The following is a 23,632-nucleotide window of genomic DNA, read 5'->3' on the forward strand; positions in this document are numbered from 1 at the left end:
ATATAGAGGAGTATGTACAGAGTGTTAGGTGCAGGGACAGACTGCACAAGTCTTTCTACACTCTCTACTATTTTGGAGGTTGCTTCTTTTTCACCATAAAAGCAACGGACACAGAGGAGATTGTGCGGTGTGTGTACATAGTGTTAGGTGTTGGGTGGCTGGGGGCTGTTGAATCCCTCCCACCTTGCCTAACCCAGCCCTGCACCGCCTGCAGCCATGAAGGAAAAACTGCTCACTGAGGAGGAGCTTGCTTGAACGCTGCGATGCGCCTTCCGGGAGCATCTTGGCAGAAACACGAGTATAGCAGCAATGAACCTCGGCCAGACAGACCATCATCTTGTAAGTAGATTTGACCAAAAACTCTTTAAAATGTATTGGAAGTAACTGCAATTCCTTGCCCCTGAGCCTTGTGTCAGGTATACTAGTAAACAAGTGTCTCTAGTGATGGGGAATCATATTGGGTTAGCTTCTACAGCTACCATCACTCATTGACAAAGCTTGCCTATGGAAGTGAAACAGGTAATCTCGCGCACGAGGCGTCAAGACCGTCTTTTGGAGGATAATTCACATGATCCCATGCTTCTGAAGTCTGCTGCCCCTTTGGAAGAGTCAACAACTCCACAGGAAAGAGATCTGGGAAAGGGCACAGAATGTGAGGATGTATCCAAAATCCTAAAAAGCAAAAAAGGAAACCAGGACTACCCACAGCCCATTAATCCACATGCATATGACATCGAAAAACGAAAGGGGCTGAATAGAAGTCTGAGCCGGCCTCAAGTGTTTGGGCAAAATCTCTTAAATGAGGCAACACTCAAGAGACAAACAATTTGACAAATACGGAAATCTCATCATCATCTTGCGTGGACGACTCCGTTATTGCCCCTCAAAATGAAAACCATAGGAGAAACCCATTAAATTCAACTCCATTCCAAGTGCCCTGTAACATGATGGCTGTGCTAAACATCTCTCTGGCCCCTTTCTTAAAAATGTACCAAGTGATTAATGAGAATTTGAAAGACCAGGCCACTTTGCTGGCAATGGTTCGCTGTAAGCTAATATATGTGGAATCTTTTATCTCTTCCCTCCAATCAAGAGTTGATCAGGAAGCAGTCAGTGCAGCTACACTACAAAACAAGCTGCAGGAAACTATAATTGCAGAAAGAGCTGACAACAAACTCATACTAGGAACACTTCTGAAATAAGTGAAGGATCGGAAAAAAAACATCAAAAAGGGAAAGAAGTGAATCGTCAGTCGACCCCTGCTCCTGCGATTATTGTGCCCCAAAAAAACGGGGATCCGCTAGTTTGTGGCACCTCAACCCAATATTCATCTTCACCTGGGCAAAACACTTTGATCAGTTCAATTCAAAGGGAGCTGGTGATTAGAGAGAGTCCTGTGGGCTTGGACAGTCCGATCACGACAAACCGCGTGGACCCCGAGCAAGAACAAGGGGCCACTGAAAAGGTGACTATGATAAATGGAACGGCGCCTGTATCGAAACGGAAAACTTTAAATGGCCAGGAAATGCCGGATTGTAGCATCATGGATTGTAAATCCCTTCGTACAGGCAACTCTTTTATCTACCGAACATGCATCAGAGGCCTGGCAAATGATCTTGATATTGAATGTTTACTGGAACCCGGCGGCTATACAAGAAACAAACTTCACAGACAACATTTCAGGCCTAGTGACGAATGCCTACCTGAGAAAAATCCCCTTGCCCCCAAATCCTAATATGCAGAGATCTCACTCTCTACTGTTTGGATGGAAGTGGCAACCCCATTACATACTTTGACAGCTGCGAAGACTACGCAAGCCGAGCACCTCAATTCAGGATAGAGACGCAAACTAACCAACCCTACTAACAATTTCCCTTTCTGCATACACCTCTCAAACTCCAAACCAAACACAACCAAAACCTACAGCACAACAAACCGCTCAAACTTCGCTACATTGCAACAACAAAACAAAACCACACAACACAACACACAACACAACAGTACACGATGACTACCGGCCACAAACACCCCAGGCCCAGCCAACGGACCCACCGGGCTGAGGCCGCCAACAGCACATCACTGCTCTCTTACACTTTTCCTGCTTCCTCCCCCTAACTCAACCTCCCCTCCTCTTTCAGAGCCGCCAGAGCGCCAGGGGACCACTCCGGTGGAGATAGTGCACGGTACAAATGTCCTTTAACATTAACAGCATGAGCAATAAAGATGAGGCAAGAGCTGCTGCCTGGATAATGGTCATGGATTCCATGAACTTGCAAATGTTAAATGGGCAAATAAAAGGGGACCTTCTGGGACAAACTGATCTAAATTCAAGACCCTAGAGTATATCTTTGCCTGTCTAGTGGCCAGAAACCACGTAAATAAATAGGAAGTGGTAACTGTGACAAAAAGCGACCACTCTATTTCGAAGCTGAAAATGGTCATAAAGCTGATGTCCAAAGCAAATGAAAAGACCCATGGGACCTTAACAATATCGGAAGGCAGAAATTTGGATTTGCATCCTCCCGAAGGACATTGGAAAAATCTTGGTGAAATACATCCGGCAAAGCGAGCTAGGGGGTGGTGTAAACTATACCCCTCTATTGCAAGACTACAAGATTCAATCTAACAAATACGACAAGGTCAAAACAGTCCATAAACACATGTATGATGCCTTCATCATGAACAGCCTCATCAGCGGCACAAATCTCCATCCATGGAATAGCAGTATGGAAAACTCTGTCTCTGTTCTGGAAATTAATCATGCCAAATACTTCAGAGCCGTACCTGATACTAAAAAATATGCATACGCAAGAATACATTCCGTTGATGGATTGGAATCAAAGGTGCAGGGAGATCATGGCACAAATCGGCATCACGGAAGAAACCTTGATTGCAAACCTAGATTTGGCGAAGAGAAAGTTGTGGCAGACAGACTGGGTATTGAGAACAAACCAGACACCAACACAGGCTGTGGTTAGAGCAAAGAGTGTATAATGTTCCACCAAAATACCCGATAAAGATTCTGAGCGCACGACATAGCAACGCTTTCCTGAAGTTCCATTTAAGCATCCTTCAGGCATCCTTGCCAAGGGCAACGGAACAGCAGGAACCCCTGAGACATTTAGTCCTAAACTGTCCGGGTCTTAGAGCGCTACGGACAAATCATCTGGGGAGGATCATAATGGCGAAGAATTCAAACTCGAGCGACGACTGACGGAGATCGATCTGTGCAAGAGAAGATTTTAGACTAACGTGTGCAACACTGGACTTCTTGAAGGAGCTTTCCTCTTTTCTTCCTGCAACCTTACCAGACCACGAAGGAACGAGCCGACTAGCAGGTAATTGTGTTGCACTGTTTTCTTAATATGATGATCTGAGATCAGATAAAGGTTTTTATTTTTATTTTATAAACCAAATATCTTCAAAAGAAACAAAAAAAATATGGAGCGCAGATTGAAAAAGGGAATTGATTTAAAAAGTCTGAAAGCATTCCAGATCAAACATAAGACGGAAGGAGCGCGGCCAACAATGCTCTACATGGCCGCTTAATACAGCTGCTCCGCCAGCGCTGGGGAGCCGCCGCCAATGTGATGTGAACTACACGCAGCTTGAGGATCCTGGGCGATAGCATGGACAGCTGATGACCCGGTGTCTCGCTGGTCCCGCTACGGGCTTGTGAGGTGTCCGAGCACTGGATTGGTAACGAAGAGGCCCTCCAGCCATCAGGGAAGTAAGAGGACCATTCCCGACCACTGACCCCCTTGGCAGAGACCCAGAAGGGGCACGCAAGGCAGTGAGCAGAGGTAAAGAGGCTTGGTGTGTTGCCTGATGGCCCGGCGATGACCCGCAGATACCGGGCATGACAGTGGCCTGCGATGTGTCAGGAGGGACACTGAAGGTGGGTGGTCCAACTCGCGCCTTCCAGGAGGGAGACGTTTGATTAAGGAGGGCTGGACTGGGCACTGAAGAGACCCGCCGGCCTCAATGCTGGGGGAGGCGATCCTGGAGGACGTCAGAGAAAGGTTGATGGTGGCTTGCCTGGAAACAGAGTGTGGAGAGGAGGACCGGGGATGGCCAGACAGTGATCACCGTTTCATAATCTGGCAACGGCAATAGCGATAAGAGAGGCCTGGGCGAAGTGGTGAACCTCTGACGAGCTTGGTGCAGAAAAGACCTCCAAGTCGTTTGGCCCCAAAGAATATGCAGTGACTGGAGCTGAATACCCCAGAATATAAGAGCGCACAGACCAGCATAGGGTGTCAGCCACAAGGGGAGAGGCAGGTATCGCCCTTAGGCCAACAGAAACATTGGTGGAGAGGGCAGAGGCCCAACAAGGTGCCAACGCTTGGTCGATGCCACTGTGCAGGGCAACACGACATGGGAGGACATTAAATTCTTTTTGACAAACAAGTCAGCTGCTGATTAAAGTGAGGGAGTGAAGGGTCTGAGTGAGGAGAACCGCTTGCCGTAGCGTCCCCTGAGGTTGAAGCCATGGAGGCATCGCAGGAACTAATCAAAAATTATCTGAAAGAGTGCCTGCAAACATTGAAGGAGGGGCACACCCAATCTGTCAGAGCTGAAATGAAGAATGCTACAGAGGAGATACGGAAATCGATAGTGGAACTGTCCAGACACACGACGCAATTGAACAGTAGGTTGCAGGACCCTGAAACACCAGTTCAGTTGCTTCAAGAAGATATGTTGCATCTCCAGGATGAGCTGGTCAGCGCTAAGCAGGACATGGCGATGCTGGTATGGAAGAGAAACAAGATGTACTACTCTGGAGGACGCAGCGCAGACAGTGTGTCTACAGCTGTCTGATGTTCCAGGAGATCAGGGACCAAGATGTGGTCAAAGGTCCCTGGGCACGTGGGCCAAAGGGTCCCACAGATAAGACAGAGAGCTAGCAACGGACTGCCTGGAGGAGGGGGTTCTAATGGATCCCATTAAAGAGGAGGGGCGGGAAGGCTCCCTGTGGCTGCAATTGGGAGGGTGTTGATCAACTCTGGGCAGATTGGGTGGCCCACCAGAGGATGTCAGCTTAGGCCTTCATCTTACGCCTCACTATGAAGGGTTTGGGGTTCCAGGGTTTTGTTGTGGGGGTTCCGGTATAAAGGTTATGATGTTGATCTTTGCTGTCCACATTTGTCACCCTGAGATGCAGATGTTGGGCGCAATTAGGCGATGACCAGTATGTATCCTGGTTCTTCCCATGGGGGCGGCTGGCATCCTATTTCTCAGGGGCTTTCTCAATACCGCTGGGTTGCACATTCAAGTTAATTTTGTATAATGTGAGGGGGCTCAGCAACCCCCAAAAAAGATGGAAATTATTATCCGAACTCAGGCGACAGCAGGTAGATGTTCCATGCCTCCAGTAGAAGCAACTAACGAGGGAGGACATTGGAAGGCTGAGGTCCAAGTAATTCCTGCGTCGGTTCTTTGTGGCAACTAAGAAAAAGAGCAAGGGGGTGAGTATTTTGATTGGTGGAGGGTCCAATCAGTATGGTTACATCTAAGGCTGACAAATAGGGGAGATATCTTTCCCTGGAGGGTTGGTTTAATGGGCTTTGTTGTCAGTGGCCTCTGTTTATAGTGCCAACATCTTGCAACGCAGTCCTGAAAGAGTTCACCGCTTCTGCGGGTCACATGGTATTGGCGAAGGATCTTAACATTGCATTTGACCCCAATTGGGATGTGTCAAGGGGTTCTTACTTGGGTTCGTCTACATAAGGGGCTAGAGGAGGCTGGACTTATAGACTCCTGGGAGCATGCAAATCCAGGCATGAAAGATGTTTCCTCCTATTCACATGTTGATAAGATTTATTAAGAACTGATTACATTTTTGTGGGTGAGGGTATTCTCTCGGATATGGATTCTGCAGACATTCTCAGACTATTCCACGGTTTGCCTCTCTTGGTCCTTGCGTCCTCAGGGGGCGAAGCCAAGATTCTGGAGGTTAAACCCAGTACTTATGCAGGACCCAGTGTGTTAGAGGTAGATTGGGGAGGACATCAAGCACGACTTGAGGGAGAATGCACAGGGAGAGACAAGGGAGGGAGTGCGATGGGAAGCTTTAAAGGCATACTTGTGGGGTGCACTGATTTCAAAGGGGGGCGGGACTCAACCAGATTAGGAAAGTGGAACTTGCTCGCTTGTTAAAACAACTGAAGGAATTGGAGAGGCAGTATCAGGTCACAGGCTCCCATAAATCCTACAGGATATTCCAGGTGGTTCGCAAACAGATCAACACCATAAGAGGGAAATAGAGTATTCTCTACTGAAAATTAAGCTGCAGTATTATGAATATGGGAAAAAAGTGGGTAAACTATTAGTGTGGAAGCTCAAGGCACGGGTTATGCTGTGGCGCATCGGGGACCTTATCCACCCAGGGGGCGGTAGGGCACATTCGGGATCGTGAAACGAGATGCCTTTGATAAGTATTGCCTGGGATTATGCTCCTCCGACTGCCCTTCTCCGGAGGAAATCAATTCTTTTTTAGCAAGCTGCAATTTGCTGTTTGCCTTTGAGGCGCAGCGACAGAAGTCAAATCGGGATATCAGGGAGGAGGACGTTTTGCGTGCTATATCGTCACTGAAAGTTAACACATCTCCAGGGATGGATGGGTTTACCCAGGTGTTTTATCAGGCCTTTGCGGGAAAGCTGGTGGGCCCACTCCACTCTCGATTCAGTGAAATATGGAGGGAAGGTGCGGTCCCGGGGACTTTCGAAGAGACTATGGGTTCACTGATACAAAAAGAGGAAAAGGATCCCAGGGCATGCTCCTCATTTCGTTCTATCAGAGTACTGTACACGATATGATATGATATGGCATTTATAACGCGCCTATACACAAGTGTTTCAAGGCGCGACGAGGCAAGGGAGGGGAACAGAGGGAAGACAGACACAACGATCTTACTAGGCCAGGTTACATTGAGATTGCGCAAGTGCAGGTGACGGGGACGGGAAAAGTGCAGTACATGGGATAGACAGTAAATAAATAAAATTATAAATAAGAACAATAAAGGTGCGGCCAGCTGGTGGCAGGTGCAAGGTAAGTGCAGACATCAGATGTTGAGTGCTAGTAGGGGCCTGTTGGGATACAGAAACAGCCCCAGAGTGCAAGGGTTGCCAAGGGGCAGTGCAGGTGTGCAACTGGCGGAGAGGGGACCTGGGCCCGAGAACAGAGGGTAGCCAGGTGACCTGTGCAGTTTCAGTTTCAGTTTCAGCCAGGAGTTCAACAGGGGAGAGGAGGAGAGAAAGCAGAAGCAAAGAGGAAGGCCTTGAGGTGTTTCCGGAACCGGAGATGGTTTTCCTCAATTTTCAGAGAGGCAGGGAGGCTGTTCCAAAGGGAGGCCCGGCCGAGGAAAGAGATCTACCACCAACTCGTTGCTTGGAGAAGCGACTGACTCTGAGCTCGAGAAGGAAGATATTTAGGAAGAGAGAGTTGAAGGTATTGAGGCCACAGGCACCAGAAGGCATTGTGGACAATGCAGAGGGTTTTGAACTTAATCCTCGCCACCACTGGGAGCCAGTGCAGAGATTTCAGTCCTGGAGAGATACGATCCCTGGGCTTCAGGCCAAGAACAAGTCTCGCAGTTCTGTTTTGGATGAGTTGAAGAGGGCGGAGAGTAGAGGCAGGCAGATTTAGACAGAGGCTGTTGCAGTAGTCCAGCCTAGAGAGAACCAGAGCTCTGGAGACAGTGAGCTTCTTGGGGAAGGAGAGGAAAGGAAGAATACCTCTGAGTAGGTGCAGCTGGTAGTGTGACTTCTTAGAAACGTCAGAGATGTGAGGATAGAAGGAGAGTGTTGAGTCGAAGATGACCCAGAGGTTTGTAGCCTCACAGGTGAGAGCAGGAAGAGGCCAAGAGAGGCCGGCCAGAAAGTGACAGGAAAGGTGGGAGTGGGTGGTCCGATGAGGAGGATGTCAGTCTTACTGGCATTAAGGTAGAGATCATTGGTGGCACACCACTTCTGGATAGCACACAGACCGTCAGAGATGAGAGAAGGAGAAGAGGTGGCTGAAGGGAGTCTGAAAATGAGCTGAGTGTCATCCGCATAGCACTGACAGTTGGGACAGAGAGCGGCAATGAGGTGGGCAAGAAGTGCCAGGTATTGGTTGAACAGCTCAGAGAGAGAGGTTACACCCCTGGGGAACACCACAGGTAGAGATAGAGATAGAGGAGAGGAAGGACCCAAGTTGGACCTGAGAGGGTCGATCGGAGAGGAAATAAGCCAGCCAAGCCAGGGCCTGATCGGTGATACCAAGGTTATCACAGAGACGGTTGAGCAAGATGGCATGGTTGACCATGTCAAAGGCAGAAGAGAGATCAAGTAAGATGAGGACACAGGGGGTGTTGGAATCAAGGTTGGCGAGAATGTCTTCACGGATGTTCAGGAGAGCAGTTTCCGTGCTTCTGGCTGCTCTGAAGCCTGACTGATTGTCATGAAGACAACCAACAGATTCAGTATGAAGATTAAGCTGGGAGATGGCCAGCTTTTCCAGGAGTTTGCCCAGGAAAGGGGTGATGGAGATTGGGCGATAGCTAGACAGAAAACTGTACGCAAGGATCCTCCCAGAGCGGCTAGACCAGGTTCTTCTAGACTTGGTGGGAGTGGATCAATCTGGTTTTGTGGCAGGAAGGCAGTAAGCCGACAACACCCGGATGATTAAAAATGTTATAGATATTGCGCATAGGAGAATGTATCAGGCTATGCTATAAGCCTTAGACTCAGTAAAGTCGTTTGACCGTGCTGAATGCGCCTTTCGAGGTCGGTGATGGGCAGGTTTGGGCTGGGAAGGACTTCATGAGTGGGGCATTCGCGTTGTACAAGGAACCAAATGGGCGGGTGTCAGTGAACGGGCAGCTGTCTCGTGGATTTAGGCTCTACAGAGGAACGAGACAGTGGTGTCCCCTTTGTCCCCTACTTTTCACGCTATAGGTGGAACCCTTTGCAGCCATGGTTAGGGTCAACCCTAAAATCCAGGGCATCTGCTATGAATGTGTCTCTAAAAAGATCACCTTACATGCGGATGATATACTTTTGGCTATATCGGAACCGCAGGCCTCCCTCCCGTGCATAATGGAACTTCACTGGGATTTTCATTCAGTGTCAGGATTTAGGATTCATTTGCATAATTGTGGGTACTTGAAGAGAGCATTTCTCCTTTTTACTGGGCATCACATAGCATTGGTGACCTGGGAGTCCAGCTAACGCACCATTTCTCTGGGCTATATGAGGCTAACTTCTCTGCTGTGTTGCTCGCTATTTGGGTGGACCTGAGGAAGTGGAATTTGCAGGCCTTATCTTTGATGGGAAGGATATCAGCTATAAAAATGACCGTGCTCCCCAAGTTGTAATTCTTGTTTCAGGTGCTGCCAGTAGAGGTACCGAGAAGGACAATAGAGAAGCTTCAACAGGAAGTGAGCTCCTTTGCGTGGCAGAACCGCCCTGCTTGGGTGTCTGCGGCGACCTTATATCGGTCGGAAGACGGGGAGGCCTGACAATACCCCATATTTGGAGGTACTATGAAGCTGTACAGGTGAGGACATTAAGGGATTGGGTAGATCCGGAGGTGCAGAAAGGGTGGCATCACCTGGAGGAGCAGGTGATTGGTAGGCCTCTCCGATACATGCCTTGGATTTTGCAGGCTATGAGACACATGGGTGTGTATGAACTGCCTTCCACAAGAACTATGCTCTGGATCTGGGACAGAATGGCAAAAAGGCTTGGGCTGACCTCTTACCCAGGACTGGCAACCACTCTTCATTATAGCCGGGAGTTTACTCCAGCATATAAATACTCAATTTTGAGCACGGAAGGACAGGGGGTGTGAACTTATCTCTCATATATTCAAGGGGGAATTGTATCAGATCGTTTGAGTCCTGTAAGGCAACATTTGGACAATGGGAAGAGGAGTGTTTCAGGTACCTACAGCTCAAGCAATAGGCCTCATAAGGGGTTGGGTCTAGTGGCAAAAATGCAGCGGTAACGCTATTACCGCTGCATTCTCGCTCTGCCAAATCCTGAGATTCAGCTCTGTGCTGTAGGTAAATCTCCAGCTTTCTGCCCATTTTTGGCATTATTACCACCAGCGATATTACTGCTGGTGGTAATAGCACCGAAATAACCCAATAGAGTCCTATAGATGCATAACAAGTGGGGACTAAAAGCACCACCGCAACTCGGGTCTGGTGCAAATTGCACGGGCCGAGTTGCAGTAACGCTAATTGTGTTGGGCGGTATCCCCGTGCAATTACCGCCGGGATACTGGCCAGCTCATGATGAGGCCTAATCTGTCCTGTAGAGCAATAAAAGGGAAGCAGCGCTTAGGCAACTAACGTCTTTTGAGAAGTTGACATTCGCTCAGGCGGGGCTTATTTCTCTGCTGTATAGTTGTCTGAACTCTAACTTGAATGAGGGCTTCCCTTCCTACATGGCGGCATGGCACCAAGACCTGCGTAGAGAATTGGAAGAGGATCAATGGGCGGGATCTGAAAGAGGGTAACAAGAGGGACAGTTAGCATCCAATACACAGAGCAAAATTACAAGTTGCTGGCAAGGTGGTATATGACCCCGCACAGGGAGGCACGCAGGGGAGGGGGCAACGAGGATATGCTAGAGGGGATGTGTAGGGACAGTCACATACCTGCATATCTGGTGGAGCTGCCCCAAGCTCCCGCCTTACTGGAAGGAGTTGTCCCTTATTCTACAGAGAGTGACAGGGATAAAGACAAAACTTAAATCCTTCCCAATGCCATCTAAGCATCCTTGATAACCCTCAACAAGTCTTTGGAAAGATTCAACATGGCAATTCTCTCCTTGTTCCAAACTTGTCGAGAATTCAAGCTAACAGTGCTTACCAGATCCCCTTGGACTACTATCCTCTGTGAAAATGTGTTTTATCCTTTGCGGACCCCATGAGCCAACTTTACAATTTCTTTTATGTCTTCTGGATATGTTGCAAATAACAAGTGGGGTCTTGGGAGTCCCTCTGCCAGACATGAGTCCTGCTTACAAGAGCCTTACACAGAGTCTTTAGCTCACTATCTTTCACAGAGGAGAAATATCCAAAACATATCAGTCTTTGTCCTGCCCTGGGGCAGTCCAGCACCGGAATGCTATGCAATTCTCCTCTGAACAAGAGTACCAACAGCAATCCCAGACACGTGTTTCGGTCTGGTTGGACCTCATCAGGAGGGTGGAGCTGTGCCTCTCTAAGAATAGGGAGCAAGGGATATGTTGGACACGTGTGAGGTCCAGGCGGGGTGTCGTTCAGTAGAGCTCCTCTGGCTGATGCTTGTAGTAGCAAGGAAGGCAACCGCGGCAACTTGTAGACCCCCCTGATTCCTTCCACTGACGAGTGGATGAAGAGAATGTGGACGCTCCTTATATGCGAGAAGGTGAGCTACTCTCTAAGTAATAGGTTGAACGGCTTCGTGTGAAATGGGGTGGCTTTCTGGAGTTTGTTGTGGGCATGAAGAAGGACTATACTTGCCCTCCACGGCCCAGAGCCCTTGGGCTACTGACACACTGGGAATCGCGAGGGGTGGATAGCTGGATATGGATCTGCCATCTAGGGGGTTTGAGAGAACAGTGGTCATTTGGCTTTGTTGTGGATTTGGGTTTAGGTTATTTCTTGTGGTTGTGGGGTTTCATACTACACATGGTTACAAGTATACATGGCCGCTTTTGGAGCAGTCATGGGAAGCTGTACCTTTTTCTCATGATATGTTTGTCAGACTGTTCTCAAGGTTACCTGTTATGCTGAGATGTATGATATCTGCTGTGTACAATTTTCAATAAAAAAAGATTTGAATAAGCAAAGAAAACCATAAGACGAAGGTGCATATGTTTGTGTTTTGGAGGAAAGGAGTGGTGGGTGAGTAAGAGGTGAGCGTAGTCTGCTCCTATGGGAAATGCCTACATAAAAACATGAAGAATTCACAACAGGTAGTGGAGACCAGTGGTAGTCAGTCACATGCCAGGATGAGGGTCATGCTGCTGCCTATGATGAGGCCTCTGGGGAACCTCATTTTGGGAATTCTCTCCACTTCCTCTATGGGCCAGTCTACTAGAGGGAGTATAGAGATATTGCTGCGAGGATTCCATTTCTGTGGGACATAGTCAAAGAACTATAGTCTAAATTGCTTGGCTAAATGTTCGCTAAATTGGTCAGATGGAAGAACGCCTGGAAAGCAGAAGACTTCCCTACAGAAGGGCTGCCTCTCCTAGGGCAATAGGGCAGGAGTTAGTTATATGTCAAGCAGTGCAAGATCCAGGCACCATTTCCCAGCCCATATTGGCCTTTTGGGATAACTATTTTATTGGGAGATTTCTAAATAGCATTGAAGCAAATACTGCCCCAACAGGAAGGGCGTGTGGGGTGAGGGTGCTTTCCGGTGTGGACTCAGAGAGGTAGAGGGCACTGTATCTGCCAGTGTTGCTGGGTGCATGGCTCAAGAGAGGGAGGCCTAAAGAAGTCATAGAGCCTTACATTCTCCAGTGTGGTGGGAAGGAGATGGGTAAGAGGGCATGGAGTGAGATTTGGTGGAACTGAGTGAATACCCAACAGGCTTCTTAGAGCTTGTATGATACGATAAGATGTAGCGCGCCTGCGCACTAGTGCTAGTGCTTCTAGAGTGTGTGTAGAGTTTGGGCATATTCAGACGCATGTCAGGCTTTCCCATACGTGATCACCCCTGCTCCAACCCTATCAGCCTCTCAGGGAGAGTCAGCTCCCACATTTGGCGTATGGGGGAGGGAGTCCCCGCTTTAAAACTAGTAGGGTGATATGGTGTGTACCGCATGAGTGGAAAGAAACCATGCACATATTTCTATGTGAGCTGCAAGCAAGGTTTCAAACTCACTTTCCATCTAAGCAACCTGGCAAATCACAAGACTATGCAATGTATGAAATGTGCAATGGAAAATAAATAGCATTATACATTTTGTTTGTTGCAAGCTAGCACTTTGCATTCAGGAAGCCTGTGCATCAGTAATATGCTTCCGTACTTATGACGCCTGCTTTTTTGATCATCTGTTCTTTTCTGGCTTGTGATCTTTAAATAAGAATAAGAAGTGAATGAGCCATGGAAATACATTTTTAAAGTAATGCTTTTTTTTTAAATGGAGTTTTTCAAAGTTTTGAGCAAGATTTACTGAATAAATAAACAGTTTGGCTTCATAGTCGGCCGGATAATTGGCAAACTCTTCTGTTTTCAGCTGAATATTAAAGATGCTACTCAACACCCCCCTAATCCAGACATGATTTACAACATTGTGGAGTGATCGCAGCAAAGGCATACGCCCATGTGTTTATGGAAGCCTTAGCAGTGACGTGCAGGTTCCATCCAAGCACTTCCGGTCCTGGCAGACAGAGGATCTTAGACACTGGGAGATCAAGAGATTTGCAAAGGATTGCACAGCTCGATTAAGCATGCCAGCTGCCTGTTCTAGTTTCCCAGTCGCCCAATTAGCTGCGAGAACAACAACCTGCCAGCACTAGCTCTGCAAAAGGCGGAAGAACCACCTGAGACACAGAACGCCCCCTAGCAGGAAAACATGCTCCCTATCCGCTAAACACACCCACTGCCCAGGCAAGGGGAGCCTTGCAAAGGGTCGTCAGCCATGAGCACAACCAGTCGCCGCCTAATACTAAACCTGCGGAGAGGCTGGACTCATATGATATGATACGGCATTTATATTGTGTTTCTGCAGACTGCAGAAGTCCCAGGATCCCGCAGAGAGAGAGGGGGCTGCTATCTGTAAAAGTAATCCTAGGGAAACTGACTACTCCAACAAAGCTCTGCTTCTCCCTTTAACAGAGCGAATTAAGCAACATCTGTATGCACGAGGCCTGTCCAAAGCAGCTCTCAAAGGTTTTGAGAAATGACTCACTGATTGGGACAGAATGTAATGTGGGGAGGGGGGGAGGGGTGGAATCCCTGATTTTCTTTGATAGTAATAAAAATGATGCAAATAATTCTGTTATTGTAATTGGTTATTTATAACGTGCTTAATACCCAGAGGTGTCTAAGCATGGACCCAGGGATCGAACCTGTGTTGCTCTGTATTGTCTTGCTTCCACATTGCCCCTGAGCTATCCTCCCGAGACAAAACAATTGAAAGGGAGGCATGCTATTCAGAGCCCTCTTCATAATGGCCAAAAGCATAGTGCACCTTTGCTGTGACCGTCTCCTGACATCCCCAGCACCTGCCCAGCATTGCTAACAAAGCAGGTTCAAAGTTCACATGTGAATTCCTGAAAAGCTGCAGGAACCCAAAGTTCCAACTGGCTGAGCTGGATTTTTAATCATCTGCACCACTGGTTCAGATTCTTATAATTGTGTACTTTGGCTGTACTTTGGCAGTCTGGTTACATACTCATATCTAAATATAAGCCATGTCCGGTTATGACATGGTAGCCCGTGAGATTACATACATATAAAGCCAAAAATATTTGGTTGTCAAAATTTGTCATCTTGGTGAGGTGGCTCATTAATGAAAGGGCTTGCTGTCTATGAGCTGACTGGCCTGGGCGTACCCACAAAAACCATGGGAGGCGCTGTCCAGAAAGCTTCTCTGGACAGTTTCTTCCAGGAAACAGGAAACCGCCCCAAACGGGCTCTTTTGGAACCACGGCTTAAAAGACAGTCATAATATGGCAATTACCCTCTCACACCAGGGTCCTGAGTACTGGAGGTACTAGGGCTCCATAGCTTTCTTGTCCATTCCCCACTTCCTACAGATGAGGCACTCTTGGTACGGAATCAGAAGGCAAAGGACACTTGTTACATCAGCCTGGTTTGCATCTGTGACACCGGGCATTATGTTGACCATCCCACAGTAGAATCATGCCTGGATAAGAGGGAGAAAACCTTCCCAAAGTTTATTCATCTTCGGACTTTAAGACGAGAGGGATTCACCAAGAACTCTGTTGGGGATACAGTCTATTCCAAAATCCTCTGCTATAGAGATGAAGGCAGAAGGCTGCAAGAAAGAGGAAAGTTCTTTCCCCTGCCCACCACAATGGCACCTTTAGCATGAAACTGCTGAGAACCAAAGCATCTGTGCTGTCTGAGCACTGGATCCAGAATCCTGCGCACTGACGGTGATGGACCCCCGCATCGGCAAAATATTTGTCATGGAGTGACTCAACCTGTCCCTGGAGACCCTATAGTCTGCCTCCCAGCAACCTAGAAGCCCAAAAGCAGGTCAGAACCCTGTTTACTGCCTCTATACACTTTCGATGTAGCTTGACACCCCTCAACTCACTCAGAGCCTTAGAGGCCTGATGCGCAGCTTTTTGCACTCTAAGCACTTCAAACCACTTCAAGCTGTTTCAACACTGACTCGCCCCAGTGAAGCACATCGCGGCCACCACTCTACCGCTGGCTCGCCACTGTGGAAACACTGATTTGCCACATCTCGAGTGCCAACTCATTCTAACCGAAGCCTCAGTGTGACCTGCTTCGAATGCCGGTTCGACACCTGCAAGCCATCAACACGCCCCATCTAGAACACCGATTCAACCCAGAGGAAGCATTGTCTATATCCGACTCGACCACTGACTTCAGCTATTGGGAATCATCGACTCTACCCATCTCGGGTGCTGAATCAATCCACAGAGAGCCCCATCTTGAAATCGCTTGATACTGATTCACCACTGGAACAGCAGGACTCCACCATCACAACATGGGCTGATTGCAGAAAACACCAAGAAGCCTGGCCCGATGCTGTTGATGAACCAAGACTTCCAAACCAGGTATTTACAGTGGTCCTGTGGCCCAGAACCACCACAAAGGGCTCAAATGACTTGCAAGACACCACTCTTGGTCTTCAACATTTTACAGCTCAAATCAATTGCCTGTACCCATGTCTTGCCCCAGAGGGCCTCTTAACTTTCAAAGTCTACCCTCTGTGTTTCCTTTGGAATGAATCAATCCAATACTTTATGTCGGACTTTGGTCCGTAAAAGCGCAAGTGCAATACCATACAATATCCTTTGCATGCGTGAGTCGTTAGTGTTTTAATTCTTTGGGTTCGTTGTTAGTTAGAAAGATGGACATTCTCTTAATTTCGTACCACAGACATATTGTTCTTTGTCATCTATGCCAGCTCCTGAAATGTACAGCCTGCCCTCGGCCCGCACTACCAAAAGAGGAGAGTGGGGTTTATCTGTCAGGCTGAGCCTGTTTCACCTTTATGATTGGGATCACTGCTGGTTTAGTAGTAGTGTGGGGCTAAGGAGGCGTTTTAGAGACTACCCATCCCTGTACTCCTGCAGAACAGTAGTCATTTTGTCATACTAAATGCCTCAGCGCTCTAGAAACTTCCATCCTGAGAGCAACCGATGCACTGGGTCAATGTATTCTTATGTCACCCTTACACATGGCCTGGAAAAAACAACATTCAGCTGAATCTCTAAATTCTGCTTAACGAGCTCCGCACTCTGTGTGCCACAAGTCCTGTGATCACATGCATGCAACAAGCCAGACCATTTACGCCAGAGCAGAGCAGGAAAGAGGAGAGGGGAGTATGGGAGGGAGCGAGGGAGGGAAGAGATGGGGGTGGAGTGGACCGAACGATATGAGAGGAGTAGATACATGGAGTGGACCTAGAGAAAGAAGACATGAGATGTTCGGGAGAGGAGATAAAGTCTGAGAGAGAGTGCCGTAAAGAGATAAAGCCGAGGCGGCACATAACGTGTGTGAGTATATCTGGTTGGGCCATTGGCCACTGGCGTAGAGTGGCAAGCTGACATCTCCTGGCACATTAGTCGCAAGAAACTAAACGTAGCTGAGAAGATTCCAAAGTCTAATATGGTCAGTGCCTGCGGCGCAAGACCAAAAGTTAGGGGCCAGATCCATAGGGGGCGACAATGGTTCCCCATGCCATGGTAAAATGGGTACCATCCGATGGCCACTACAGGCCCTGTTGTTGAGGAGAACACATAGCCGGTAGACCTGGGAGAGGACGCTTAATGCAGAATGACCCTAACCGAGAGTTGGTGCAAGTTCAGAGCATGCATGGCAAGAGATGAAACGCAGGCGACTACAGAGGACAACAGGCAGATGCGCAGACAGAAGAGATTGGTATGGCTGGGACGGGGCCAGTTGCATATCATGCAACCGTTCAGTAGAACAGGACTCTTGGAAATCACTCTGATTCTTTATAAGAGTGTATGCACCCCTGGAAGAGCATGTCAGGTGCGAGCCTCTGGTCCACAGGTGATCCAGAAAGGAACCAGTCAATTAATGTAGACTCCATTCAGGTCCTAGGACATAGCGCCTTCATTTAGTGATGTAAAGTAATCCGGAACTCTGACCACCTAATTCAATCTCACAGTCTGACCTCTGATGAGAACACGCTCACCTAATACACAACATCAACACTATCTTCCCGACCCACCTGGTACACAACATCAACACTATATTCTGAGCATGGGCCACCTGTTACACAATATCAAAATTATCCTCTGAGCCTGCCCACCTGGTACACAACATCAACATTATCCTCTGAGCCTGGCCCACCTGGTACACAACATCAACATTATCCTCTGAGCCCGGCTCACCTGGTACACAACATCAACATTATCCTCTGAGCCCAGCGCACCTGGTCCACAACATCAACATTATCCTCTGAGTCTGGCCAACTTGCTACAAAACATCAACATTAGCCTCTGAGCCTAGCCCACCTGGTATACAACATCAACATTATCCTCTGAGTCCGGCCCACCTGGTACACAACATCAACATTATCCTCTGAGCCTGGCCCACCTGGTACACAACATCAACATTATCCTCTGAGCCTGGCCCACCTGGTTCACAGCATCAACATTATCCTCTGAGTCTGGCCCACCTGGTACACAACATCAACATTATCCTCTGAGCCTGGCCCACCTGGTACACAACATCAACATTATCCTCTGAGCCCGGCTCACCTGGTACACAACATCAACATTATCCTCTGAGCCCAGCCCACCTGGTCCACAACATCAACATTATCCTCTGAGTCTGGCCAACTTGGTACAAAACATCAACATTAGCCTCTGAGCCTAGCCCACCTGGTACACAACATCAACATTATCCTCTGAGTCCGGCTCACCTGGTACACAACATCAACATTATCCTCTGAGCCCGGCTCACCTGTTACACAACATCAACATTATCCTCTGAGCCCGGCTCACCTGGTACACAACATCAACATTATCATCTGAGCCCGGCCCACCTGGTACACAACATCAACACTATACTCTGAGCCTGGCCCACCTGGTACACAACATCCTCATTATCAGCTGAGCCCGGCCCACCTGGTACACATATCAACATTATCCTCTGAGCCCGGCCCACCTGGTACACAACATCAACATTATCCTCTGAGTCCGGCCCACCTGGTACACAACATCAACATTATCCTCTGAGCCCGGCTCACCTGGTACACAACATCAACATTATCATCTGAGCCCGGCCCACCTGGTACACAACATCAACACTATACTCTGAGCCTGGCCCACCTGGTATACAACATCAACATTATCATCTTAGCCCGACCCACCTAGTACACATATCAACATTATCCTCTGAGCCTGGCCGACCTAGTACACAACAACAACACTATCCTCTGAGCCCGGCCCACCTGGTACACAACGTCCTCATTATCATCTGAGCCCGGCCCACCTGGTACACAACATCAACACTATACTCTGAGCCTGGCCCACCTGGTATACAACATCAACATTATCATCTTAGCCCGACCCACCTAGTACACATATCAACATTATCCTCTGAGCCTGGCCGACCTAGTACACAACAACAACACTATCCTCTGAGCCCGGCCCACCTGGTACACAACGTCCTCATTATCAGCTGAGCCCGGCTCACCTGGTACACAACATCAAAATGATCCTCTGTACTTGAACGTTACCTGGTTCTTCCTGTGGTAGGTGGAAGGGCTGTGCCTCTGCCTTTAAATACTTCACTCCTATGGATGCACCTAAAGTAGGAAAATGAGCATAGATTAGAATAGATGATGTACATGTGTGACGATGATACAGAGCCAGTGTGTGATATTGAGCTAACTGTGCCTATGGCCTACACTACTCCCATACTTAATTTTGTTTTATTTATATTTATTTGTAATCAGTTATAACACTTTTACAAAATACAATTAGCTATAAACAAATCACAATCAATAACAACATATACATTTCATCATTAACTTTATCCTTGTAATTAAAAATTGAACATTCGCCTTATTAGTTTAACATATCAAAATGAGCACGCTTGAAATCTTGTATAAAACACAGGGTATAAATGCATGATACTAAAACATTTAAAACAATAAATAATAGTAGACAGCTAGTCCACAGTCTAGACAGTTACAACACCTTTCCTATTATCAGAATAGGAATATTCGACATTCTACCCATCAACATTAAATGGCTCATTGCACTCACTCATTGCTAGCGTATTTTGGGAGCAATTTACTTACTATAACCCAAAGCCTAAATAAGGCGAGATGCATTGTAACATTATCTGTGTTTAAGCAATAAGTCCAAAATACATCCGTTTGGATACTCTCATAACTATGCACGAGACTACCAAATGGGGTCATTATTTCTGGGCCCAGCCCCACACATTCAGTAAACAAACGTTGAGTCGTTTCCAATTGTACACTGCTCTTACAGATCCGACATGTGCGTGCCGGACGGGGTATCTTATACCGAGCTCCAAGGTTAACCCAAACAGGCAATTGATTCAATCTTAATTTCAAACGGAAATTCCTAGACGCTATGCTAGGGCATAATATCAGATATCTCGGAGCTTAAAGATATCAATGGGTATTACTCATGTACTCACCACAAACACGCGCACACTCACACGCACATCTCTGATTCTTATATATCCGACCAACCACTGTGCTGACATCCTGTACTTGACCCCACCAACCGTTTCTTTAAATCTATCCTCTGCCACCTTCCCTCCAATTATTCAATATCTGCCCCCTCCTCCGCGCAAAATGTCTGGTTCCTCCAACCTTTGGACATCTGATGTTGCATCTGATCTGTGGCCAGACTCACCTGCCGCCACCTCCCACAACCCTGCCTTGGCACTTTATCATGACTTCATCTGTACATCTAACATCTACGCCCCAGCTAGCTTGCTAATAATTGCTGATTGCACTCCATGTACACCTGCCTTCCTCCATTCATCTCCAACCCTCCCCCACACTGACTCTGACTCCGCCTCCCAGATCTTGGTCCCCTGAATCTTTGGCTCCACCTTCTAAAGCTTCTGCTCCACCTTCTGAATCTTTTTTTTGTTGTGAACTTTTATTGTGGAATGCTCTTAAAAAGCAACAGCTTCATGTATTGTTTGCAACAATTTTGCATTTGTGTTTTATTGAATGTATATAGCACTTTAATCCAAACATGCAGGAGTGTCTACAAACATGTAGTAGCCCACGGTACCATTCCTATGAGAAATATATATGTGCTTATAAATCTGGTTCCACCAACAGGCGACGTAAACACCCCTAGTCGAGACAATGCTCCTCTGAACAAGAGAACCATCAGCAACATCACACAAACGTTTCTGCCATGTTGGACATCAGTACAAATGTGGCTGCAGTGCTCTCCTGCTAGGCACAGGGAGCAAGGGTTCCACACCAAATTATCCTTACTGGCTTAGGGGAACCCACAAGCATTTAAACAGTTGCAATAACATAGGAGTCCCCAAAAGAATACATGCAGACAAATAACCTGTTCTTTGGAATGGTTCCCATTCAGAAGGGTGATACCCACATTTTAGCTCACCAAGTCTTACGAGTGGAGAAATATTAATGTGCATATCAGTCTGGTCCTGGCCACTAGGACCAGATGGTCCATAACAGGTGAGGGCATACCAGCCAACGAGAACCCTCGCCCATTATGGAGGAGCCATGCAAGCCCAAGAGTGCTCGCCCGGCTGCAACAAGCATCCAAGGGAGTGCCCTTGAGCTAATTTGAACTGTCAAAGGGAAACCGGGTTTCCCTTTGACAGTTCAGTTCCCCAGCTGTGCTTGCTCAATGAGCCATGCAAGGCTGGGAGCGCTTTGCTTCCTCAGACTTGCATGGCACATTGGGAATGCTGACTCAGGAACTCCCTGTTTGAATGTGCGGGGAGGGGGCTCCTTCGACTCCACGCACATAAAAACAGTATGTTCTTAGGGTTTCTGGCATATAATGATGCTGCCAGCATGGAAGTGTATGGGCACAGCCAGTGTGAAACTGTATTTATACTGGTATACATTGTAGGCAAAGGCATCATGAAAATGCATTGGGAAATGCCCCTGTGCATTGTTGGTAACATGCAGCTATTGCATTTTTGGGTAGGAGTTACCCTACAAAAACCAATTGCAAACTGTTTGGCTTTTTATCTAGTTTTTTTTTTATATAGAAAATGTGCTGTAAAATGCACCATTTTAACACAATATCAAAAAACGTTTCTTAGGGAGAGAACCTCTGAGAACCTCTTTTGTTGGTGCACCCTCACTCGCTACTCTCGTTCCCTCTGGCATATTTGTGGGGTTCCATGTTCATTTGCTGAAAAAAATTACTTTAACGTTATTTAGTTCGAAATGATTACTTCGAAATTTTACTTAGATTTTTTCTAAAAATGTGGGGGGTCCCCCCCAGGCCTCTCCTTCCTCTTCACTACTGCCTCTGCCCCAAACCCCTCTCCGCTCCCTTTGTTCCCCTTAACCCACAACTATATATTTATATTTCAAAGTTATTTGAAGTAATCACTTTGAAGTAAATTACTTCAAAGTCGTTTCCAGCGTTGAACCCACAGGATACCATTTGCGGAGAATACTTACATCCTGCAATTTCACCCGCGGTCACTGACATGGACAGTCCAGCACTGAAATGCTAGACAATTCTCAACTCTTCCAGCTAGCAACCCTAGACCTATGTTTTGGGCTTGTTGGGCACCATAAGGGAAGTGCGATTGTGTTGTTGTCTCTCTCTCGGGAAAGAGAGCATGGGGTCCATACTTAGAGTGTAATTACTGACTTGGGGTGCAAGCCGAAACATTTAAAAATGTGAAAAATATGGAAGCCCCTCTAAGCTCTACCCATACCTTATGATTGATGGACTGTAAATAACAGATGTTTCCATAACCTGGTGGTATTCAAATAATGTCATACCGAGCCACCCCATCAGTAAAAATATTGTTTCAAGGGTCCCCCATCTAGGGGCACCTAGGGGGCCCAAAGGCAGTGGCATAGCAGAGGCTCCAGCAACCCTGCCATGTGGGGGGCCTCGCCATCATACGTCCTGGTGGCGGGCCCCTCAGAATTAAAACATAAATAGTTTCTTTTTGAAGTCACTCTGGCGTCATAAAGAAATTATTTCTGTTAATGTAACCGAAATAATTTCTTTCTGAAGGCAGATAGGCGCCTCCCCACTCCATGACATGGAGGCTCCCACATTGGAGACCTCCATGTCACTTCTTTTTGAAGTCCTTCTGCCTTTATAAAGAAACTTTCCCGTTACGGTAATAATGGAAATAATGTCTTTATGAAGGCAGAAGGACTTCCAAGAGAAACTATTTATTTTTGAAGTCACTGGGCTCCACCCCCCCCCCCCCCCCGCACACCATGACAGCTCCATGACGGAAACACGCGTTCTTCCTTCCTGGAGCTGGAGGTCTCGTTCCTTCTCCTGGATCAACGCATTGAAAGGTAAGAACATTTATTTTGTGTAAATGTGTGTGCGTGCATGTACGTGTATATATACATAATGTAATGTGTGTGAATGAGTGAGCGAGTGCCCTTGCTCTAACTCTTACTCTTTTATACTTTTGGGCGACTGTAATCTACATCACGCTTCTATCCATATTTCTACTGCATTCCTAGCTATTACTCTTACAGTCTTTGTCCTCTCCCTACTTCTCCATCCCACATATCCCTACTCCTCCATCCCACATCTTCCTACTCCTCCATCCCACATCTCCCTACTCCTCCATCCCACATCTCCCTACTCTTCCATTCCACATCTCCCTACTCCTCCATCCCACATCTCTCTACTCTTCCATTCCACATCTCCCTACTCCTCCATCCCACATCTCCCTACTCCTCCATCCCACATCTCCCTACTTTTACATCCCACATCTCTCTACTCCTCCATCCCATATCTCTGGATCCTGTCTGGATTTTATTTTTACTTCTTCCATATCTACCTCAGATGTTTCTATCTATCCTGTCTATTCTTCTAATCATCATTTGCTTCTTTTCTGTATTTCCCCTCTGTTTCTGATACTTGCTCTTTTCCTTCTGTTGCTACCCCTTTTTCCTTCTATTGGGATCTTCATACTTCTAATACCCGCTTTTTGTATCTTCTTGCATTGCCATTCTTCCGTCTCATCCTGCTTTTCTAGCTCTTTCAATGGATGAAGCTACCTCAGCTCTCTCCACATTCTCTTTCTACCTCTCTCGATGCTTTATATCCTCTCTAAATTCTTTCCCTCTTGTAAACCCTCACAGCCTTGGCTTACTCCTCACCTTCGCTCTATGCGAAGGGCACTACGTCACCTGGAGTGTCGCTGGCATAAATCTGGACTATGTCCGATGGTGAGTCATTCTCATC

The 23,632-nt window shown here is 47.3% G+C and overlaps 1 protein-coding gene across 2 annotated transcripts in view; it reads right to left on the reverse strand.

Annotated features, from left to right (window-relative positions):
- The window catches only part of LOC138570211 (BTB/POZ domain-containing protein KCTD12-like), a 905,191-nt gene that overhangs the window by 206,122 nt on the left and 675,437 nt on the right, over nt 1-23,632 (reverse strand). For both annotated transcript variants that reach the window (XM_069648936.1, XM_069648935.1), the window contains exon 3: nt 18,928-18,996. In XM_069648936.1, the coding sequence (XP_069505037.1) occupies nt 18,928-18,996 (69 nt within the window). The remainder of the gene's footprint in view (nt 1-18,927; nt 18,997-23,632) is intronic.

The sequence above is a fragment of the Ambystoma mexicanum genome, chromosome 2q (genome assembly GCF_040938575.1).
Source record: "Ambystoma mexicanum isolate Mex_15411 chromosome 2q, UKY_AmexF1_1, whole genome shotgun sequence".
NCBI lineage: Eukaryota > Metazoa > Chordata > Amphibia > Caudata > Ambystomatidae > Ambystoma > Ambystoma mexicanum.